Source organism: Felis catus, chromosome E1 (genome assembly GCF_018350175.1).
Source record: "Felis catus isolate Fca126 chromosome E1, F.catus_Fca126_mat1.0, whole genome shotgun sequence".
In the NCBI taxonomy this organism is placed as follows: domain Eukaryota; kingdom Metazoa; phylum Chordata; class Mammalia; order Carnivora; family Felidae; genus Felis; species Felis catus.
Window position 1 is genome coordinate 21202886 of NC_058381.1, and position 19513 is coordinate 21222398.

The following is a 19513-nucleotide window of genomic DNA, read 5'->3' on the forward strand; positions in this document are numbered from 1 at the left end:
CAGAGCCCGACGCGGGGCTCGAACTCACGGACCGCGAGATCGTGACCTGGTTGAAGTCGGACGCTTAACCGACTGCGCCACCCAGGCGCCCCTACATTTACATTTCTATACCAGTGCTTTTACAGTCAAGAGAGTAGGGCCACTTTCTGAATTGATACTCAACTTTTATCCACCAGCGCTAGACCATAGCTGGCTCTTAATATGTAATTTTTGGATGGATTGTATGTTGCCTGTAAGTCTCAGAACAACCCTGCTTGGAGGGTGTGATCTCTGTCCCACAAATAAGGAAACAGAGTCTCAGTGAAGGTAAGCAACTCCCCAAGAGACACTCAGCAGGGACCTGGAGGAGCTGGGCTTTGAACTTGAGGGTCTCTAAAGCCTGAAACTGCCTCCTTCCTGGTCCTCCAACCACCTCCTTTCTAAGTCTGGGCTCCAAGTTCCCAATCTTGCATGAATGTAAGCATGGTTAAAATATCTCACGTTGACCATTTTTGAGCCTAGCTACATGGTTGTTCCAGGTTATTTTATTTTCGTCGTTTTGGGACAGCCCCTGATCCAAACCTACCCAGCCTAGTTCACTATGTGGGGTCAGGTGTGTAGCAGAGGGAGTTCTGTACAACAAACGAGGCCTATGTGAGTTTTCTGTTGCTGCTGTGACAAACTACCACAAACTTAGTAGCTTCGAGCAACACAAATTTATCAGCGTAGAGTTCCGGAGGGCGGAAGTTTCCTCCAGAAGGTGGAGGTGTCAGCAAGGCTGCATTCCTTCTGGAAGCTCTGGGGGAGAAGGTTTCCTTGCCTGTCCAGCTTCTAGAGACCACCTGCTTTCCTTGACTCGTGGCCCCTTCCTCCCCCTTCAAAGCCATCAATGCAGTGTCTTCAAATCTCTTTCTGACTTCTGGTCTCTGATCCCATGGTTACATCTCCTTCTTTGACTCTGATGCTCCTGCCCCCCTTATAAGGAAGCTGGTGATTATGTTGAGCCTACTAGATGATCTAGGATAATCTCCCCATCTCAAAACCCTTGACTTGATTATCTGTGAATCCCCTTTTGCTCCTTAAGGTAGCGTATTTAGAAGTTCCGGGGATGAGGATGCAGCCATCTTTGATTGGCCATTACTGGGCCTACCTGATGGCCTTTGCATTGTGGTTTGATTGACACGCTGGCCGGGCCAGAGTACACAATCACATTCCATGTGCACATTCAGCAACCCAGCGACTCGGACATGACTGCCAGAGCCTGCTGATCCCTCCTTCTCAGCATTCATGGGACTTCAAGAGCCCACAGCATTGCCCCTCAAAGTGTGGTCCATGGACCAGCAACATCTGCATCACACGGGAGCTTTCAGAAATGCACATCTCAGGCCCTGTTCCAGACCCACCCAATCAGGGTCTCTGCAGGGAGCCCAGGAATCTGGGTGAGCTCAGGTTTGAGAAGCATAGGCCTACGGGGCTCTCCATTCATCTACAGCGAATTGGAGAATGCTGGAACTGACCTGCCTGGGAAGGAGGGGAGGTCTCTGGGCAGAGATCAGGAAGGAAATCAGCACCGCTTCTCAGCAGCCAGTTTTAGCACTGATCCATTTGCAAGGCACTCGGGGCGCATTGCTTTTCCCCCAAGAAAATCTTCCAGGGCTTTTAAACCCTTTTAAGTCCACCCGGGAGCAGGAACAGAGGAGCTGGGGAAGAAGAGATATATAGGAGCCTTAGGAGATCTGGCGGGTCATAAGCATCTGAATTCAAATGGAGATCTGAATGCAAATTCTGGCTGTTTCTTTTCCTGGGCCACATGACCCTGGGCAAATCACTCCTCCTGTCTGAAGTTAGGCAGGCAATAGGGTACAGTCCACATCCTCCATTGTTGCGGGGGATAAAATGAGACGGTAACGTATAGCATGATATCCTATCCAGGTTGGAAATGCAAGTTTGCTGGCTGAAGCTGGACCGGGGGTTTCTTTGGGGGAACAACTCTGATATAGTGCCAAGAGCACTGACTTTGGAACCCAAAGATCCAAGTTTCTGTCTCTGACCTTGGGCAAGTTGCCAAACTGCTTTGCACCTGTTTCCTTATCTGTACCAGGGAGAGAAGAAGACTTCCTTTCCGGTCTGTTGCCAGGCTGAGATAAACTAATGAATGTAAAAGTGCCTGGCAGAGAGTCATAGCCCAATAAGTGTGTGTGGAATCAGGGGAAACAATTTACTAGGCAAATTAATAGTATACACAGTGGTGTCAGGGGAGATATTTGACATGCTCAGGAGAACAAACTTCCCCAGTACGTTAGCAGTCTCTATTTGTTTTCCCAACAAGTCATGTTCCAATTACGTGTGAGTTGTCTCTTTGTTAGCACAGGTCTGAGCTGGATCTCAGTTTGGCAACATTTCCTTAGCCAGGACTACAAGTTACCAATGTCCTTGAAAGAATGAAAATAGTCATTTAGTTCTGCTTATGGCCACGTTAAGACTCGTCACAACTCCTTGGGGGGCCCGGGTAGCTCAGCTGGTTAAGCATCCGACTTCGGCTCAGGTCATGATCTTGTGGTTCGTGGGTTCAAGCCCCGCATCAGGCTCTGTGCTGACAGCTGAGAGCCTGGAGCCTGCTTTGGATTCTGTGTCTCCCTCTCTCTCTGCCTCTCTTCTGCTTTTTCTCTTTCTCAAATGAATAAACATTAAAAATATTAAAAAAAAAAAAGACTTGTCACAACTCCTGATGACCCTGTGTGGCTGATGGACTGGGAGGATGCACGTCTGTCCTTGCTCCTGTGCTCTGAGAAGCAGTCTTTCCTTCTCGGGGTTGCAGGCCTTAGAACCCAGGATGACTTCCAGGGCCCACACAAATCCGCAGCGAAAGAGACTTCGAGCGATGGTTTGAAAGGTTGTGACGGATACCCTCTACAGAAGGGTTGGTTCTTAGCGGCATCTCTGAGTGTTGGCACAATAGCGTCATAGAAAAGGAAAAGAACATCAGCTTTGGAGCTGGACCGACCTTTTTTCGAATCCACACTCTGCTGCCCTCCAGCAGTGACTTTGTGCCTCCCCAAGCCTCAGTTTTCTCGTCTGTAAAATGGGCTCCAGGACACCCATTCGATGCTGGTGAAACTGACAGGAATGTTTACATAACAGGTGCCCAATACAAACCCTGGGCCGTCACATGCCCAGTAGCTCTTTTCAGCCCCCATCACCCTGATGAAGCACACGGTCCTCTGCAGGCCTTCTTACCAGAAAGAGAAAATTCATTGTCGTCTTTGTGGCCCACTGCTTGGCACACAGTAGGCACGCAGTGCATGTTGGTTGGTTGAATCTCTGAGCAGCTGATCCAAGCGAATCACTTAGGAGAATCAAAGCGATGGATGTATAACCAAACGGCCTGGTTATTCCTGCGGCCCTTCTCAATTAGACAGGCATCTGACTGACGCGTTCATGACTGGCCACAGTGGCCCCCAAATAGCCACTATCAGAATCAGCCTGACGTTGGTCAATTTGGACATCTCCAGACCTGAGCAGAGTTTACATTTGATTCCCTAAACTAATTTCCCCAAAGTAAAATCGCTGGTAGAGTTCTTTTCATGTTCCTTGTATAAATGTCTATTTAATCACCATCCTGTCTCCAGCACTCCAATAACGTGTACATTTCCCCCTTAATCACTGCTTCAGCTCTGCAAAGAAACGAAATGGTTGGCCGAAAAGCTCGGGCCATCTGCAATAGTTAAGCCCTATTTTCCCCTGACCGCTCACTTGGATGGAGGACTTCTCGGCTAAGTCCCTTTGGTCATTTGGCACGTGCCCTCATTTCACAGAGGAAGATCCTGAGGCCAGAGTCACTGAGGCTGCATTGGTTGGTCTTCCCACTGCACACAACCACCCCCCCCCCACCCGCCCCCATGCTGCTCCTTCATCGAGCTACACAGCGTGCATCTAGCTGCATGCACCTTTGTGGTCATGAGGACTTGGGTTCGAATTCCAGCGCTGTCATCTGCTGGCTCTGTGACTCCAGGCAGACTACAGTCCCCCCCCCCCACCACCCCGCTGAGAGCTGCAGTTCCCTATCCATAAAGTGCGAAGGATCACACAACCTTTTACGGTTATCCCCAGAACTGAGATGGCAAGAGGTACGCCCAGCCCGGGCCTGGAGTATCACAGCTGCCCAGCACTATTTGACTTCGTCCTTCACTCAGAACACTCACCGCAAGTAATAATAATGGAAATAGCTCACATTTATTGAGTCCTTTACTTGGTGCCAGAAACTGTTGTAAGCATTTTACATGTATTAGCTCGTTTATTCGTCTTTTCTCCAAAGGCAAAACTATCTTTCTTGCCTCCCTAAAGCCATCCATCCTCACAACTGCTGTACGGCCTGGCCTAGCACCATTTCAACAGAATTTGCTGATTTTAAACAATATGTTGCTGAATGATTTCTTGTTTTCTGTCGCTGGCTCAGAGCAGCCAGCCTGCTTGCTGTGACAAAATGTGATGAAACCAAATGCTGTTTCCTTGGCTTTTAGTACATACGACTAGTCCAAAATCTGGACTCAGGGTTGACCCCAGCACAAGGGGGTGAGCGATAGGGGAAAAGTGCAGGGAGGGGTGGCCCTGATGGAGGTAGGAATGGGGGTGGGGCACAGATGACACAGATAGGGACACTCCATGGTCTAAGAGCCAGTAGCGGAAGGAGTCAGAGATTTGCTACAAAGTTAAAAAAAACCAGCTTGGCCCCCAAACATCACGCCATTGCTTTATCACAGGGTCCGCTCTACTCCTCAGCACCTCCAGCCCCTCCCTCCAGGTGCCCTGAACCACTCTCAGGATCTAGAAGCCTGTGTTCTATCTTATCTGCACTCTCGTTTGTACATGCTGTCCCTTCTCTCTGAAATCCCCTCCCTCCTTCCTTGTCTGCCTTGGAACTCCTCCTACTGATGCTTCAAGACTCAGCTCAGATATCACTGCCTCCAGGAAGCCATCAGAGAGGTCCCCAGTCTGACCGAGGTACTCCCCTAAGCTCACCTAGCAGCCCCGCGCTCCTTCCCGGTATCTGTCCACACACCTCTTTCCTCAACAAGAATGAATGGAGGACACACTGCGAGCTTTATTTAGTTCTATAGCCCCCAGCAGCTAGTATAGAGCTTGACATACAGTTGACACTCAACAGACGCTGGGTGATTGAGTGAATGAACCAGGAAATGAGCATATCCCCACTCAGAGAAGCGGTCATAAGATACGATAATTACATTAAGAATAATTAATCACTGCTACCCCCAGATACTGTGCCAGTCTCTTTATCCAGATTATACAACAGCTCTCATACACTGAGCACCTGCTGCTATGCAAGAGCCGGCCAGCGTCTGCACACATGTTATCTTCAGCCCAGCAGTGTGGGGCAGGGCTACCCGAGGCACACAGCTAGAAAGGGGCAGTGCCCGAGGCCCAAGCTAGGTCTGCCCGACACTTCCCCCTGAACCGTGCCTCCTGCCAGAGAGGGTCCACTGCTCTTGGTCCTTCACGCCGCAGACCCTCAACAGCCTCTGTCAGCCCCTGCTCCCAACCCCTCAGTCCCTCTTTGCAGGCGCCAGTCCCAGATAGCTCGGCCTCGTGGTGCGTCGCCCTGTCCACTCCCTGGGAAGGCTGCTCCCCTCCGCACCCCCCCCCCCCCGGGACAACCCAGAAGGGCCAGGGTGTGTTGAGCCCGAGGTCCACAGCTGGTGCCAGGGAAACAAACGGGCATTCGGAAGCGGGAGCTGCTTTGTCTGGCAGCGGAGCGATTAACCCTTGCGCAGCAGCACCAAACGGAGCAGCTGCAAATAAACACATCCCAAATGGGCCTGGAGAATAAAGGCCAACTGACACCTCTCCGCCATACGCGTCTCTCCCTTGCCAAGTTTATTTCCAGAGGTGATACAAGCTAGGTGGAATGAGGCTTTGGCGGCAGCCAGCATACTGCCCCAAAGTCTTCTCCTGAAGCCCCATTCTCCACCTGTTGCACTGGTCCTCTTAGGGGTTGGGAAGCAGAGGGATCACGGTGCTCAGCAATGCTGCTCCCCACTCTCTCCCCCTCCAACCCCAAAAGGAATAAATGCCCAGAAACTGCCTGGGCATTTCCTTACGAGAAATGCCTTCCACTGGTGTTCCTGGGAGAAATTAAGCCAAGAGTCTTGGAGCGGGTCATCCAGGACAACAAGGAGTCTTGGGGGGTACCTGGTGAAGGAATTCATTCCCCAGACCTTTCCTCAACACTTACTATGTGTTGGGCTCTGTGTTGGGTGCTGGAGAGATCAGGGGAGTCAGACGTGACTCCTGCCGGGGTCTGGAGTGGGGGGAGACAGACACAGACCAGTAGGTAGGTGTGAGGGCTGACACCCAAATGGGGTGGTAAAGGGGCAGAAAAGAGGAAGGTATCAGTTGCTTGGTGATGAGAGAGGCAGAGTGGGGCAGTCAGGACAGGCTCCAAAGTAGGAGAACCCCCCAGGGCTGGATGCTGAAGGATGACTCGTGTCCTGGGGCAGACAAAGCAGTCTGTGTGTGTGTGGTGGGGGGGGGGGGGGGGGGAGGGGGGACTTACAGCAGCAGAGAAAGGCAGAGAGGCCTGGGGAGCGGTAATCCAGACATTGGGAAGCCTGTTGGCAGAGTTTAAGTATGTGGTGCCAGAAAGGGTGTGGCAGGAGGTAAGGCAGGACACAGGTGCAGCACCTGAGAACAGTGGATCTACGGAGGGGTTTTAAGGAGTGGGATGATATGCTTTGAGGGGACCTGTAGGAAGACTACTCTGGCTATAGGGCATGGGATGGGTGCGGAGGGGAAGGACCATGGAGCTGGAGGCCAACAGACCAGTTAGGAGGCTGATGCCATTTCAAGGCAACATTTTTATGGGGGCCAGCACAATTTTCAGAGCTCTTACCTGTGCATATACATGCATTTACACATCTATCTCTCTGTCTGCCTCTCTCTCCATCGATCCATCCATCCATCCCTCTACCCACCCGACCATCCATCCATCCATCTATACACTCACAACAAATATGGTATTTTGGTACCTCCACTAGAGGGAGAAGGAAACTAAAGAACAGAGAGGCAAAGCCACTTGTCTGAAGGCGCACAGTAAGTGGGAGGGCTTGAACCTCAGCGCAGTTGTGCTGCATGCTCTCAACCACTGCACTATTGTACTACTCCATCAAAGACGACAAAGGCCCGAGTCAGGGGGCCTATGTAGTTAGAGGAAAATATGCCTGATGGGCCAGCTCTGTATCTGATGCTCCCCCGAAATAGCTTCTGGCTTCCACGGACAGAGGGGTGCAGACTTTAATGTGAGGTCCTTGGAAAAAAAGCACGAACTGTTAGGGGACTGGAAAGTCCCCGGGACAGGGTCATGATAGGAAACCACTAGTGGTCCCTTGAGTGCCCAGGAACACATACTTGGGGAAGGGAGGTATATCCTTTGGTGGGGTGTGTGTATGCCTGCAAGCTCTGCTGATGAAGGGAGGCAAGGTACCGGGGAGTAAGAGAAGGGTGTACCCCAGTGGGAAGGGGCCTGATTGCTTCAACTCATGGCCGTACCTGCTAGGGAGACTGAGGTCCAGTGGCTTCTGAAGGGGCTGTATGCTTGCCGCAGCAAGCTCCTGTTGCATGGTGGGGTCCTGTAACATGTGGCCAAGGTTATGACCGCCTGCACCACCTGGGGCAGCTCTGCTTTCTGCTCTCCCAGCCATGCTCCAAGGCAAGGAGGGATAGGAATTGGTAGGCATTGGGGAGAGCAAGAATCCTGCCCAGGGGTCTTCTAATAGAAGAGAGGTCCAGGCTCAGAGAAGAAGGCGACGTGTGGCTTCTGTGTGATGCATCTGATGGCATGCAGAGTTAGACTTTCAACTTGGCTGGCTCTGAGCTTTGGACAGCCTTGAGGAGCCTCATTTTCCTCATCTTTAAAATGGGAATGAAGCTCATTGCTAACACAGAGGTTGTGTGAGTGTCAGATGTGAACACTGGCTGTTAGCATGCCATTCTGCCCTCTTTGCACAGCCATCGTCAGAGATGCACGATTCTATTTGGCGGGCCGTGTCGTACAACTTGAAGCGAGAGCCAGGGGTTGCTGATAACCGAATGGAACGTTGAACTTCAATCTAACTTTAGGGGCTGCTAGGTTGTGGTCAGCCAAACAATAAACAAGGCATCGCTACTCTCTTTCCTTCGTCTCTGTAGAACTCAGAATTGTGTTTGAAGTCTGAAAAGAGTTGCTTAGCAGCACACGTTAACAGCATTTCCTGCTTGCTAAAGCAGGGGAGCCACTAGGTAGGGATTCTTCAAAGGCATGCTGGAAAGCCCAGAAAATAAGGGATGTTTTGGAAGTGGAAGAATCAGGGACGCCCCACATAAACCAAAACAAGGAGGATAAGATTGGAGCCAGGGTTACCATCCTAGACAGGCACTTGCCCAATTAGCCAATCAGAGGCCTGGCCTGCCTGGCATCCGGGCCAACACCTGTTGGAGCAGCCGCATCTCTTTACCATCACAGGAAAAGCTTTGTCAGACACAAGACTCTCAGGGGTGAGGCAAAGGGGCTGGTTAAATCATCATCAGAGCATCGCAAATAAACACACAGCCAACCTTCCCCACACTAGTGGAAAAACCCAAAACCACCTAAGGGGCATTTACACACGAATGACTGGACAGGCTTGTCCCACGCTGGGGCTTGGCACAAGAACTCCTCCACGGCAGACCGTGAGAGGCAGATACCTTCTGTCTGACAGCTGCATTATCCAGACCCACAGCGTGGGGGAACCAGCACAGCAAATGGTTTACAAACCAGGAGCACAGCTTCTCCTGGCCCCTGCTGTTGGAATCAATATCTCTCTACTAGGCTGCTCTCCCCACTGCAGGGGCGTGGCTCCTCTAGACCAGGGCCCACGCTCAACTCATGGGGTCAAGGGCCCGGCTGATGCCCACCACGGCTCAAGTCCCCTGGGTGCTTGAGACAGAGCTTTGAAAAAGTAGCAGAAGGGGCTGCCGACTCCTCCACCTCACTGGCTACAGCTTTGGCGTTGGTTAACATCCTGGGCGTTTCCTCCAAAGTTCCCCCTCCTCCCCTCCAGACTCCAAGTGCTTTGGAACTCAGGCGTAAGCTGCTTAGAGCAGTGCAGTTCTGCTGATGGCTCATTTTTAAAGAGCTTCCTGATGGTTTCCCCAAAGACAAGCCCACAAGTAAGACGTGCTTCTCTCTCTTCCCATCCCTTCACCGCGGACACAGGGCAGCTGCCTGCAGTCCTGTGGACCTGGGGGTGACCTCCGGGACAAAGAGGGCTAGCACTCACAGAGGGGACCAGAAAGAGCAGAGTTGAGGGTTTGGGGGCTAACACAGGAAGGAGAGAGGCCAGGATGGGCGAGCGAGGCCACCCCTCCTACAGTGGTGTCCAACTTCCCTCAACCTGGAGGTCACGGCTCAGGGGACCTAAGAGCGGGTTCCGCCTGGGCGTCCTGGAATGATGTCATGGCCAGCGGCCTGGTGTCCTGCCCGGGGCGGGGGTGGGGGGGGCAGCGAGGGGCGGGGAGGGCCTACTGACTCTGGAGCGTGGGGGAGCGGGTGCGCGCGGAGGGCAACTCACAGAGGAGAAGTTGTGCGGCCCGCAGAGCTCGCCCCGGTACTTGCAGGAGAGCAGCATGTCCTCGAGCTGGTGGCCCAGGCGGTCCATGAAGGCGGCGCTGATGCCCTCGAAGTGGCGCGGCGGCAGGAAGAGGCGGAAGTCGGCCAGCTTGCGGAACCACTGGCGGCGCGGCTCATCGCCCCGCAGCAGCTCGCTGACCAGCGGGCGTGCGGTGCGGTTGGGCAGCAGCAGCCCGAGCCAGTGGCCGGCGTAGTAGAGGTCCCCCTTGGAGAGGCGCGGGAAGCGCAGGGGGTTGTTGTTGCACACGGTGACGGCGGGGAAGGGCAGCTGGCGGCTCCACTCGCGGTGCACCCGCGTGTGCGACGGGAAGCTGAGCCAGTAGAGCAGGCGGTTCGAGGACCAGGACAGCAGCAAGCCGAGGGACGTGCAGAAGGCCAGCACCCACAGCGCCCGCCGCTGGAAGGAGCCCCCCGCCGCCGTGCGCCCGGCGCACATGTGCCGCAGCCCGTGCAGTTTAGCGCGGCTCAGCGACGGCCGCCCCCTGCGGGCGACCCCCGGCCCCTGCAGCGCCCGCTCGCGTTCGCCGCCCCTGTCGCCCCCGGGCTGCCCGGCCGCCGCCACCGCCGCCGGCGCCGGCTCCTCGCGGGCCATGCGGAAGCGTCCCGGGCCGGTGAGCGCGGCCGCGGGCAGCCGGGCTCCGCCGCTCCGGCTCATTCATTCAGTCCGCGGCTGGCGGCAGCGGCGGCGGCCCCGGCCGGGAGGAGCCGCCATGGGAGTCCGCAGCAGCAGTGGAAGCAGCAGCAGCAGCCGCCGCGCGCAGCCCGCGCCAGGGAAGCGTGCGCCCGAAAGGAGCTCCGGTGGCGCGGCATGCCCGCCCGGCGCCGCCGCCGCCGCCGCCGCCTCCGCGGGCGCCCGCCCGGGACTGAGCGCTGCCTCGGCCCGCCGCCCCTGGCTCTGGCCTCTCCCGAGCGCCGCGCGGGCTCTCCGGGCCCCTAGTCTTCCTGGAGAGTGCCTGGCCCGGCCGCTACCTCTGGAGGGGCCCCACCGGGCGCCGCCTCTCCGGTGCCCGGGCGCTGCGCCCGCCTCCCCTCGTCCTGGACCTCGGGGGACCCTGCGCCGAGTCCCCCCTGCTCCGCCTAACCCCAGCTTTTACGCTGGTCCGGGGAGAGCAGCCACTCGGCCACCATGCCTGATTTGGGCATCCCCAAGGGCCCCGCCAGCCCAGCCGGTAGCCCAGCGGTGCTGGGACCCGGGAGAGAAGGCGCCGGGGAACGAGCGCCCCCAGAGGCGCACCGCGGCTCGGGCGCGGCGGGTGGGGTGGGTGTGTACCGGGGCGAGGGGTCGCCCGGCCAGCTGCTGCGCTCTTTCCCTTCGCGGCGAGACCCGCTCGCGGCTCCTCGGGCTGCGCTCGGCCGAGACCCTCGAAGGCTCCCAGTAAGTCCCGCGCCGGAGCCCTGCGTGCGACGCGCCCGCTCTCGCCCGGGGACCGGGGCTTCTCCGGGAGTCCTGCGGGAGGCTGCTCGCTGCTGGGCCCCTTCCGGGCTGCTGGCCAGAAGAAAGTGTCGCTTCTCCCCTCGACTCTCCGGGGTGCCTCGAGTCTCCAGAAAAGCCCGGCCTCGCTGTCCCCTGCCTGTTCTTCTCCCTGCCCCGGCGGCGCCAGGAGCTGGGGACTGCGGAGCCCCGGCTGCACCTCTCGGCGGGGTGACCCGGACTCGCTGTTCCGCGCGTCCTTCTCTCGAGACTCCGAGCCCGCGGCGGCGGCGGCGCCGGCGGCGCCGGCTGCGCTCCTCTCCCGGTTGCCCGGCCCTCCTCCGGGCCCCGGGCGAACTTGGGCAGCGGCCGCGCGACGCTGGCGCGGCTCGGCTTCGAGCACCTGCTCCTCGGCTCGCTGGCCCCACGGCTCCGGGCGGGCGGGGCGGCGGCGGCGAGCGCTGTGCGCTCCTGGAGACGCGGTGCTGACGCGCCCGGCTCCTCCTCGCTGCATTTTAATTCCTGGCCACTGTGGCCGCTGCACACCGAGCAGGAAGCCTCTTGCTGGAGCTGGCCCGGTGGTGGTGGGGTGCACTGCACAGATGTGCCGGGTGTGCGGGCTCGTGGGAGAGGTGTGGGGCAGAGCCGTTGTGTTTATGCAGGGCCGTGTGTGAGAGCACTTCGGAGTGGGAGACGGGCCGTACGGAGTGAGCCGCTGTGTAGTGTGGGCCTGTGCGCAAGTACACAGTGTGTGTGGCGAGAGGAGTCCTGCGCCCAATACGGGGAGTGTGAACGGGTATTTCTGCCCATCTCCTGCATGTGAGCTCGCTTGCAGATGATGATCTGTGGTTATCTGAGTGTCTAGGACAGCGTGTCTGTGACGGTGTGTGTGTGTGTGTGTGTGTGTGTGTGTGTGTGTGTGTGTCCGGGCGCTTAGTGGGTGGTGGGTATGAATGGGTGTGTCGATGGGTGTGCGGATGCATAGCAAGGTTTCTGGGTGTGCTGTGTGTGGTGCGTGCTGTGTGTGTTGAGGTGTGGGAGTGGTGACTGGGCCTCTGGCAGGATGGGCTCTGCCTCTCACGAGCTTCCCAGGGGTGCCCCCCCCCCCCCCCACTGGGCTGGGAGCCCTCAGCCAGCACAGCTCTCCCAGGAGGGCAGGAGGGAGGAGTGTCACTTCCCAGGACAGGAGGCTCCATCTCTGCCATTCTCACACCTGGGATCCTGCAGCCAGTTGGCTGACGTCGCCCTTCCCTCCTGGGAAGGCTCAGGGCTTCCACCAACCCCTGGGAACCTTTAGACGTTTTTATTTAGCCTTGAAGCATACAGTGCAGTGCTAACTTCACTTCACAGGTGAGACTGGCAGGCCAAGGACTTGGCCAAGGTAATACAGCCTGCAAGTGGTGGGTTGGGATTCTGCACCCAGGTCCCCAAAGCCCTAGCTCTTTGTACTGCACCCCACGGCCTTACGGTTTGCACTCTCTGGGCCAGGCGCCTTGAGCGCAGGGCTGGAATCCTGCTTCTGCAACTACCTGGCAATGTGTGGTGCGCGGTGGTGCGCGGTGGGTCTCCACCCATACCTCAGATTGACCCCCTGAGGCCTCCCTGGGAGAGCTGACACTTCAGCCCCATTACTCCATGGGATAAAAGAGTTTTCCAGACATTTTCCAGAGAGTGGATTTTGATAGGGGTTGTGGGATGGGGTGAAAGGATCCCAAAGATAGCAGGGCACTTAGTGAAGTTGGGGATTTTGGGGTTTGGGCCTGGAGAGGAATCTCACCCACTTTGTGATGACTTATTAAGGGTGCTCCCGGCAGATGTGTTGAATTAGCCTCCGAGTATCTGAACGGTGCAGTGCTAGGCCGGTTTTCCCTCCTCAGTGACCTGGGCCGGGGGGGGGGGGGTGTTGCACATCCTGTTGGCCCAGTAACTCCCTGCATCCCTGCATCTGGTCTCTGGGGAAGAGGACATCTGAGCCCCAGTCAACTTCACTCACCCACACACATATTTGCACACACACACACACACATGCACCTACCATACACACACCTGGAGGCCCTTCTCATTCACCAGCAGAAAAAGCTAGTGAAGTGGGTTTTGCTGAATTTCTGTTTTGGATTTGGTTCCTTGGAGCTGTCTGTTACTGGCTTTGGGATGGGGGGAAGGTTCTGAATCTGCCAGTTTTGTGGGGCTTCAAACAGAGCCTGGTCCTGGAGGTCCTGCGGGTTGCCACAGCGACACACATCCCAGCTAAGGTGGGGCCACCTTGTGAGCACAGTGCAGTTGCTAAAGCAGCAGCCGGGGCGTATTATAACACATCAGACTATATTATAATAAATAACATTTTCCCGAGTCCTAATTCTAGGCTGGCACAGAGTTAGAGAAACCTTTAGGACGTTTTATGTTTCTGATATGTTCAACTGCTGGGGGCTTTTCCTTTCCTGGCAGTTTCCCCTTTGAAATGTACACACGCTACTTTTTGCTTGCCCGAATATCTTCTGTGTCATGGGTTTTCCCGTTAATTCTCCAGATGGATTGCTTTTGCAGAGAGAGAAGAGACATCCCGCACAGGCTCCCGGGGTCTTGGCACAGAAATCCAGAGGTAGACACAGGGAGGGCTGGTGACCTTAAGCAAGGATCAATGGCTCTCTACCTGGCACACATAGGCAGTGAGCTCCCTACCCCCCCACACCCTCCTGGACCAATGCTTCCACCAGCTCGGCAAAGTCTACTCTTTCTTCAAACCAGCTTAAGCATCGCCTCCTAGGAAACTGGATCCATCATAGCCCTTGGGGGAGACCTTGTCACTGTGTGTGTCCAGGTTTTTCTTCTGGACGTGAGCCCTTTGAGGACAGGAACTACACCTCGTTCATGTTTGTGTCCCTACCTCTCAGTTAGTGCCTAGCACGTTGATGAAACACACCAAGACAGGGAGAGGGGAAAGGAACTAGAATTTCTTGAGTATTTCTGTATGCCACGCATTGCACTGGGCATGTAAACATATTTAATTTCTCACTCCAACCCTGCAGGGGAGGGGTTTTTGTCCTCTTTTTTACATTTGTGAGCCAAGGGCTCAGAAAGCAGGAATTGAACTAAGCTCTAACTCATTCTTAACATTTTTCCCTTTCCACCATTCTGCTTGCAAAAGTAGAATGAAAAATAATAATAAACATGTAATAAAATATGAGGTGCCTGGGTGGCTCAGTTGGTTAAGCGTTCAGCTCTTGACCTAGGCTCAGGTCATGATCTCATAGTTCTTGGGTTCGAGCCCCGCGTCGGACTCTGCATTGACAGTGCAGAGCCTGCTTGGGATTCTCTCTCTCTTCCTCTCTCTGCCCCTCCCTGCTCTCCCCTCTCCCCAAATAAAGAAATCAACTTAAAAAAATAAAATAAATACAGGACTTCTTAAGCACTAGAGCCTGTTCTAAGTTACTTACACTAAAAACCAGGGTTCTAAGTGTTTAATCCTCAAAATAATCGTATGAGGTAAATACTATGACTTTCTCTACTTCAAAGAAGTGGAATCCTCGCCACAGAGAGGTTGAGCTACTCACCCCAAGCCACACAGCTACTAAGCTGCAGGACAGCCTCTGAAGCCAGGCAGCCTAGCTCCATCCCCCGTGCTCTCAACCCCTACCCCTTACGTCTCCGCCCTCACAGCTACATTGAATGACAGCGCATGTGAATTAGCTTTCCCGTCCTGGCAGGCTCACTTGGCCAGATAAACACACTCACGAGGCAGCGCACGAGCTGACCCACATAACCTTTCCACCAAGAAATTAGAATTTAGCGTTGTGATTTCCCAATAATAAGCTTTTAAGGAAAGCTCCCTTTTCTTGTCTATCTCTGAAACATCTGTTGCTCTACACCTGGCATCCTGGCTTTCTCTCCTGCATGATGTTTCTCTGCTGGCCAGCCAGCCCGCATTCTGCTGTGCGGCTACCACCATAATTACATGCTCTTTCTCCCATCAGATGAGTTTGTTGGGAGGGGGAGGTCAATTTAGGCTAATGTGACTTTCTGGTTTTATAACCCACTGTTTGGAGCCAACACTCTCGTTGGCTTGATCTGGCTTCACGGGAGCCCCCGGTGTTCCTGTTTACCCCTCATCCCTGCTACTCAGGGGCTCGGCCTTGGAAACTGTCTGAGGGGCCACCTACCCCTCAGGGTAGGCGCACAGGGGAGCTCTTCAAAATACTTTTTGGAACCAGAGTATGCTGATGCCGAAAGGGGTTCCAGCAGTCTGCCTGCCTAGCAGCCTCTTCAAGGTCAGTCTTTTCTTCTCAGGGGAAATGTTACCAGTCATCGAAACCATTTATCCTGTATTTTCTGCCCTTGAAGTGGGATCTTGGAGGTCAACGACCTTGACATGTGACCACCCAGCCCTGCAGAGCGTGAGTCCACCAAGCCCTTTACCCTGGCCCTGGTCCTCCCAGAACCCAATCTTCCTTCTGTTGGCTGTGGGTTCTTATTTGCCATCTTACCTCTGGGATTTAGTGTAGGTGGTGGGTGGCGAGAGAAGACAGTAACAATGGGTCCTGGGTTTCTGTCCCTGCTTAGAGTGCCGAGTGCACTTTCTTTTAGGACTCCACTGCTCATGGTAATTAATCAATACGACTTGTAGCACTAGAGGCCACTGATCTTATGGGGGCAGGTGGGCTTTTGTGGGTTGGCCTGTGCACCCAAATCTCTTTTTTCTCTTTCTTTTGTTTTCCATCTCTGTACTGCCCTTGGCTCTCTGTCACTCTGCCTCCCTCTCCCTCCCCTTTCTCTTTTCTCCTTTTCTTTCTTTTCTCCCAACCTCTGCCTGAAGCCTAGTGGTGCTATCTTATACCTCCTTAGCTCATGCTACTGGTGGCCTCTGAGGTCATCATAGAGGTGGCTGTAGAGTGACAGGACCTGAGCAAATGTCCAGTGGTCATGATAAGGATTCCTGCACTGGTGGACAGAGCAAGGAGGACTTCTCCATTGTGGTTCTTAGCCTATTGCACAATCATTGGTCCTCCCTCCCGCCTTCCCCCAACCTTGGGGCTGGCATTGGAGTTGCTCGTCCATATTACCTTTCCACGTGCCTTGGCATCTCTACTGCTTTTCCCTCTCACTGCATGGCCTTCTTGTGTTACACTTGACCTCTCCTAGTTCCCTCTTTTTCTGGGCCCTTTCTTAGACTCACCAGACATCCATCTATCTATTGATCTATCCATCTATCTATCATTTATTTATCTTGCCCTCTTGGCCATCCTCATTTTACTGGAATTCAAACTCTCAGCTGTCCACCCTTCACCAGCACTAAATCCCAGGGCTCAGAGAGCCCACAACCACCAGAGAAAGATCACGGGGCTGGAAGGACAGGCCCAGAGGAGAGAGCGGGGAGGCTCGTGCTCTGCAGGGCTGGAGGGAGCTCTACTGAAGCACAATGCTCCACATTGAATGGCAAATCCTGACAGCTGGGAGCTGGATATTAAATCTAATTGGACCCCTTCACTCTCACAGGGGGAGGAAGCTGAGGTCCAGAGAGGGGGAGGCTTGGTATAAATCATTCAGATACTGAAGAGTGCAGAACCAGAATCCAAATTCCAACTTCCGGCTCACTCTCTGCTCACCCTATGAAATAACTTTTTAAAAATCCATTTTGAAATCAGCAATGTATTCACATGGTTTGAAAAAGACAGAAGAATAAAGAATCTGGTTAGAAAGTCTGTCTACCCCTTCCCCTCCCCCAGCCACCCATTTTCCCCGGAGGCAACTAATGCTATCAATTTGTTGTATAATCTATTAGCGATACTTAGTGAATGTACATATGTGTGTTTAGTCTCCATATGTCCCCCTTTTCTTACATGAATGCTTGCATTCTGTGAATACCATTTACTAGAGTAATTGTAGTCCATGCTTTTCACACTTCCCACCCCCCTTACTTCCCTGTATTTTCAGTTGTTTTATGGTTGCCTCCCTCTTCTGTTATTTCCCCCAACTTCTCATTTCACATTGTCCTGCTCTCCCATCCAACAAGGAGAGAGGGTCCTATGACAAGGTGGTACACAGAGCTTGTCATTTTATTATCAGATTTTTCATTAACTCTTTGCTAGAAACACTGATGGCTGGAAGCTCTTGTGGAGATAATTTCAAACAGCAGGCAATGCAAAGATATATACCTTTGCCTCTGAAGAATATTAGAAAATGTATTCACATAGCATTTCATTTCCTGGTCATATTCTACTTAGACTAATTATAACACACACACACACACACACACACACACACACACACACACACAGGGTGCCCTGAGCACAAAGATCTGGTGAGTTTGGAGAGGTGGTCAAAAGATGCATTGGTTGGCAGAGAAAGCCAGTTTGGGATTCAGAAGTTTCTGTGATTAATACAGAGTGAGTAAAACATACCACAGAGAGAACCATAGGGTGTCAATGCCTCATGATCTTAATGACCATGTAGTTACATTTAGAAGAGGAAATTGATGTACAGAGTTTAGTAACTTGTCCCTGGTCACTGGGAAGTTGATCTGATGATAGGGATGATCGTGGTGATTATGATGATGATGGTGTTGATGGTGGTGATGATGGTGATGGCAATGATATGGTGATGGTGATATTTGATAGTTGACATTGATTGAGCACTAACCATGTGTCAGGTACTGTGTTTAGTGAACATGCATTAGCTCACACAATCCTCAGAGCAATGCATGAGATATGTACCACCATTACAGCCACTCGACATAGGAGGAAACTGAGGCAAAGATTGGATAAGTAACTTGTCCAAACAGTGGCTAAACTCAAGCCCAGGTATTTGGGCTCTAGAGTACAAGGTCTTAATTAAGTTGGTTGTAATTAGTTGAAAGTGATAACTGTACAGGTATTTACTGAACACCTAGAGCATGTCATGAGCTGTCTTTGGCACTGGGAATGTGATGTCTATTCAGATTGGTCCCTGTCTCAGCTTACGGTCTAGTGGACAACGTGGGTAAAACATAGATAATTTTATTTTATTTTTTAAATTTTTTTAACCTTTATTTATTTTTGAGACAGAGAGAGACAGAGCATGAACAGGGGAGGGGCAGAGAGAGAGGGAGACACAGAATCGGAAGCAGGCTCCAGGCTCTGAGCCATCAGCCCAGAGCCTGACGTGGGGCTCGAACTCATGGACCGCGAGATCATGACCTGAGCTGAAGTCGGACGCTTAACCGACTGAGCCACCCAGGTGCCCCAAACATAGATAATTTTCAAAGCATGATAAATGCTGTCCCAGAGGTGATCACAGAGTATTGAGGGGGTCCAGATTTTCCCTCAACTGGTCTGAGCGTTCTCACTACAACCTTCCCTGTCTTCCACTTAATTTCTCTATTTTTTTTTCACATTCTCACCCCATTTCATGGAGAACTTTGTGACTCTGCCCCAGGAATGAATCTCAGAGCCAGAATCTCAGGCCAGAGGCCCTACTAGCACAGCCTCTTGCTGAGGCTGCCTTGACCCATGATATGCACGATGTCCACACCCACGTCCTCCTCCTGACGTGGGTTTTTGTGTCCCCAGTGACGTCTTGTTGACTGGGGACATCCACTTCCTAAGCTTAGGCCACCTCAATAATCAGTCTTTTCCCCCAGCATTTCTTACCGATCATTGGCTTATTCTGGGTTTAAGCTTGAATAATTGGGCCTTGGTTGTGACACTGGCCATAAAGTGAGCGCAGCAATGGAGGCTTGCACACTTTTCTACCCAATTTCCCCTCCCATACACATAACAAAACTCTCATTAAAATAGTTCAGCGTAATAACCTTCTCTAGTAGTTACCATCCACTCATATTATGAAAAGCATGCAGTTAAAAATAGGACTTAATGAAATATAAAACCCCAGGTACAATTAGGCATTTTATTCACAATTCCTTGATGATCTCCTTAACTGTTCTTGGCCGTGACCTAATCCTACCCTGGCTCTCACCTCCCCTTTAGGGAGCACTAAGGAACCAACCCTGAATCTGTCTTGCAGACGGACCTTCTGCAGTGACTCAGATTTAAGGCCAGGTTGATTTGTCAAAAGCCTCCATCTAGGCTGCTTTTCCTCCCAGCCACAGCTTTCCTCTGACTCAGCCATTAGCGCTGTGTTTACTCACTTTCCCTTATAAATGACCTGGCCAGAACACTACCTTGGGTTTCTCTACTCCCAGTTTATCTTGTCTGTCCACCCACCAGAGGAGCAGAAAGGAAAGGATTTAAGTACATTCTTTGCAGAGGTGCGGATCCGTGTGATTATCTAAACAGAAGACAGGAAGAGAAGGGCAGGACAGGGAAGGTGGGATGAGGGAATGGGAGAGGAGGGAAAGGGAGGCGAGGGGAGAGGAAGAAGATGGAGGAGAGGAGAGGAAAATTACACAGAGTACTTACCACCTACTATTATGTGCACCATGTAATGATTGTTCGTGATGACTCTCCCAGATAGTCCCATTTTATGGATGG

General features: G+C 53.2%; 1 protein-coding gene across 2 annotated transcripts in view; it reads right to left on the minus strand.

Moving 5' to 3' along the window:
- The window catches only part of ASIC2 (acid sensing ion channel subunit 2), a 1012019-nt gene that overhangs the window by 258341 nt on the left and 734165 nt on the right, over positions 1 to 19513 (minus strand). The window contains exon 1 of one of the 2 annotated variants that reach the window (XM_023243509.2): positions 9582 to 10431. The exons of the other annotated variant lie outside the window; for it this stretch is intronic. Within the exon in view, the coding sequence (XP_023099277.1) occupies positions 9582 to 10295 (714 nt within the window). The 5' untranslated portion in view covers positions 10296 to 10431. Of the gene's footprint in view, positions 1 to 9581; positions 10432 to 19513 lie in introns of those variants that run through there. 2 annotated transcript variants of the gene reach the window in all.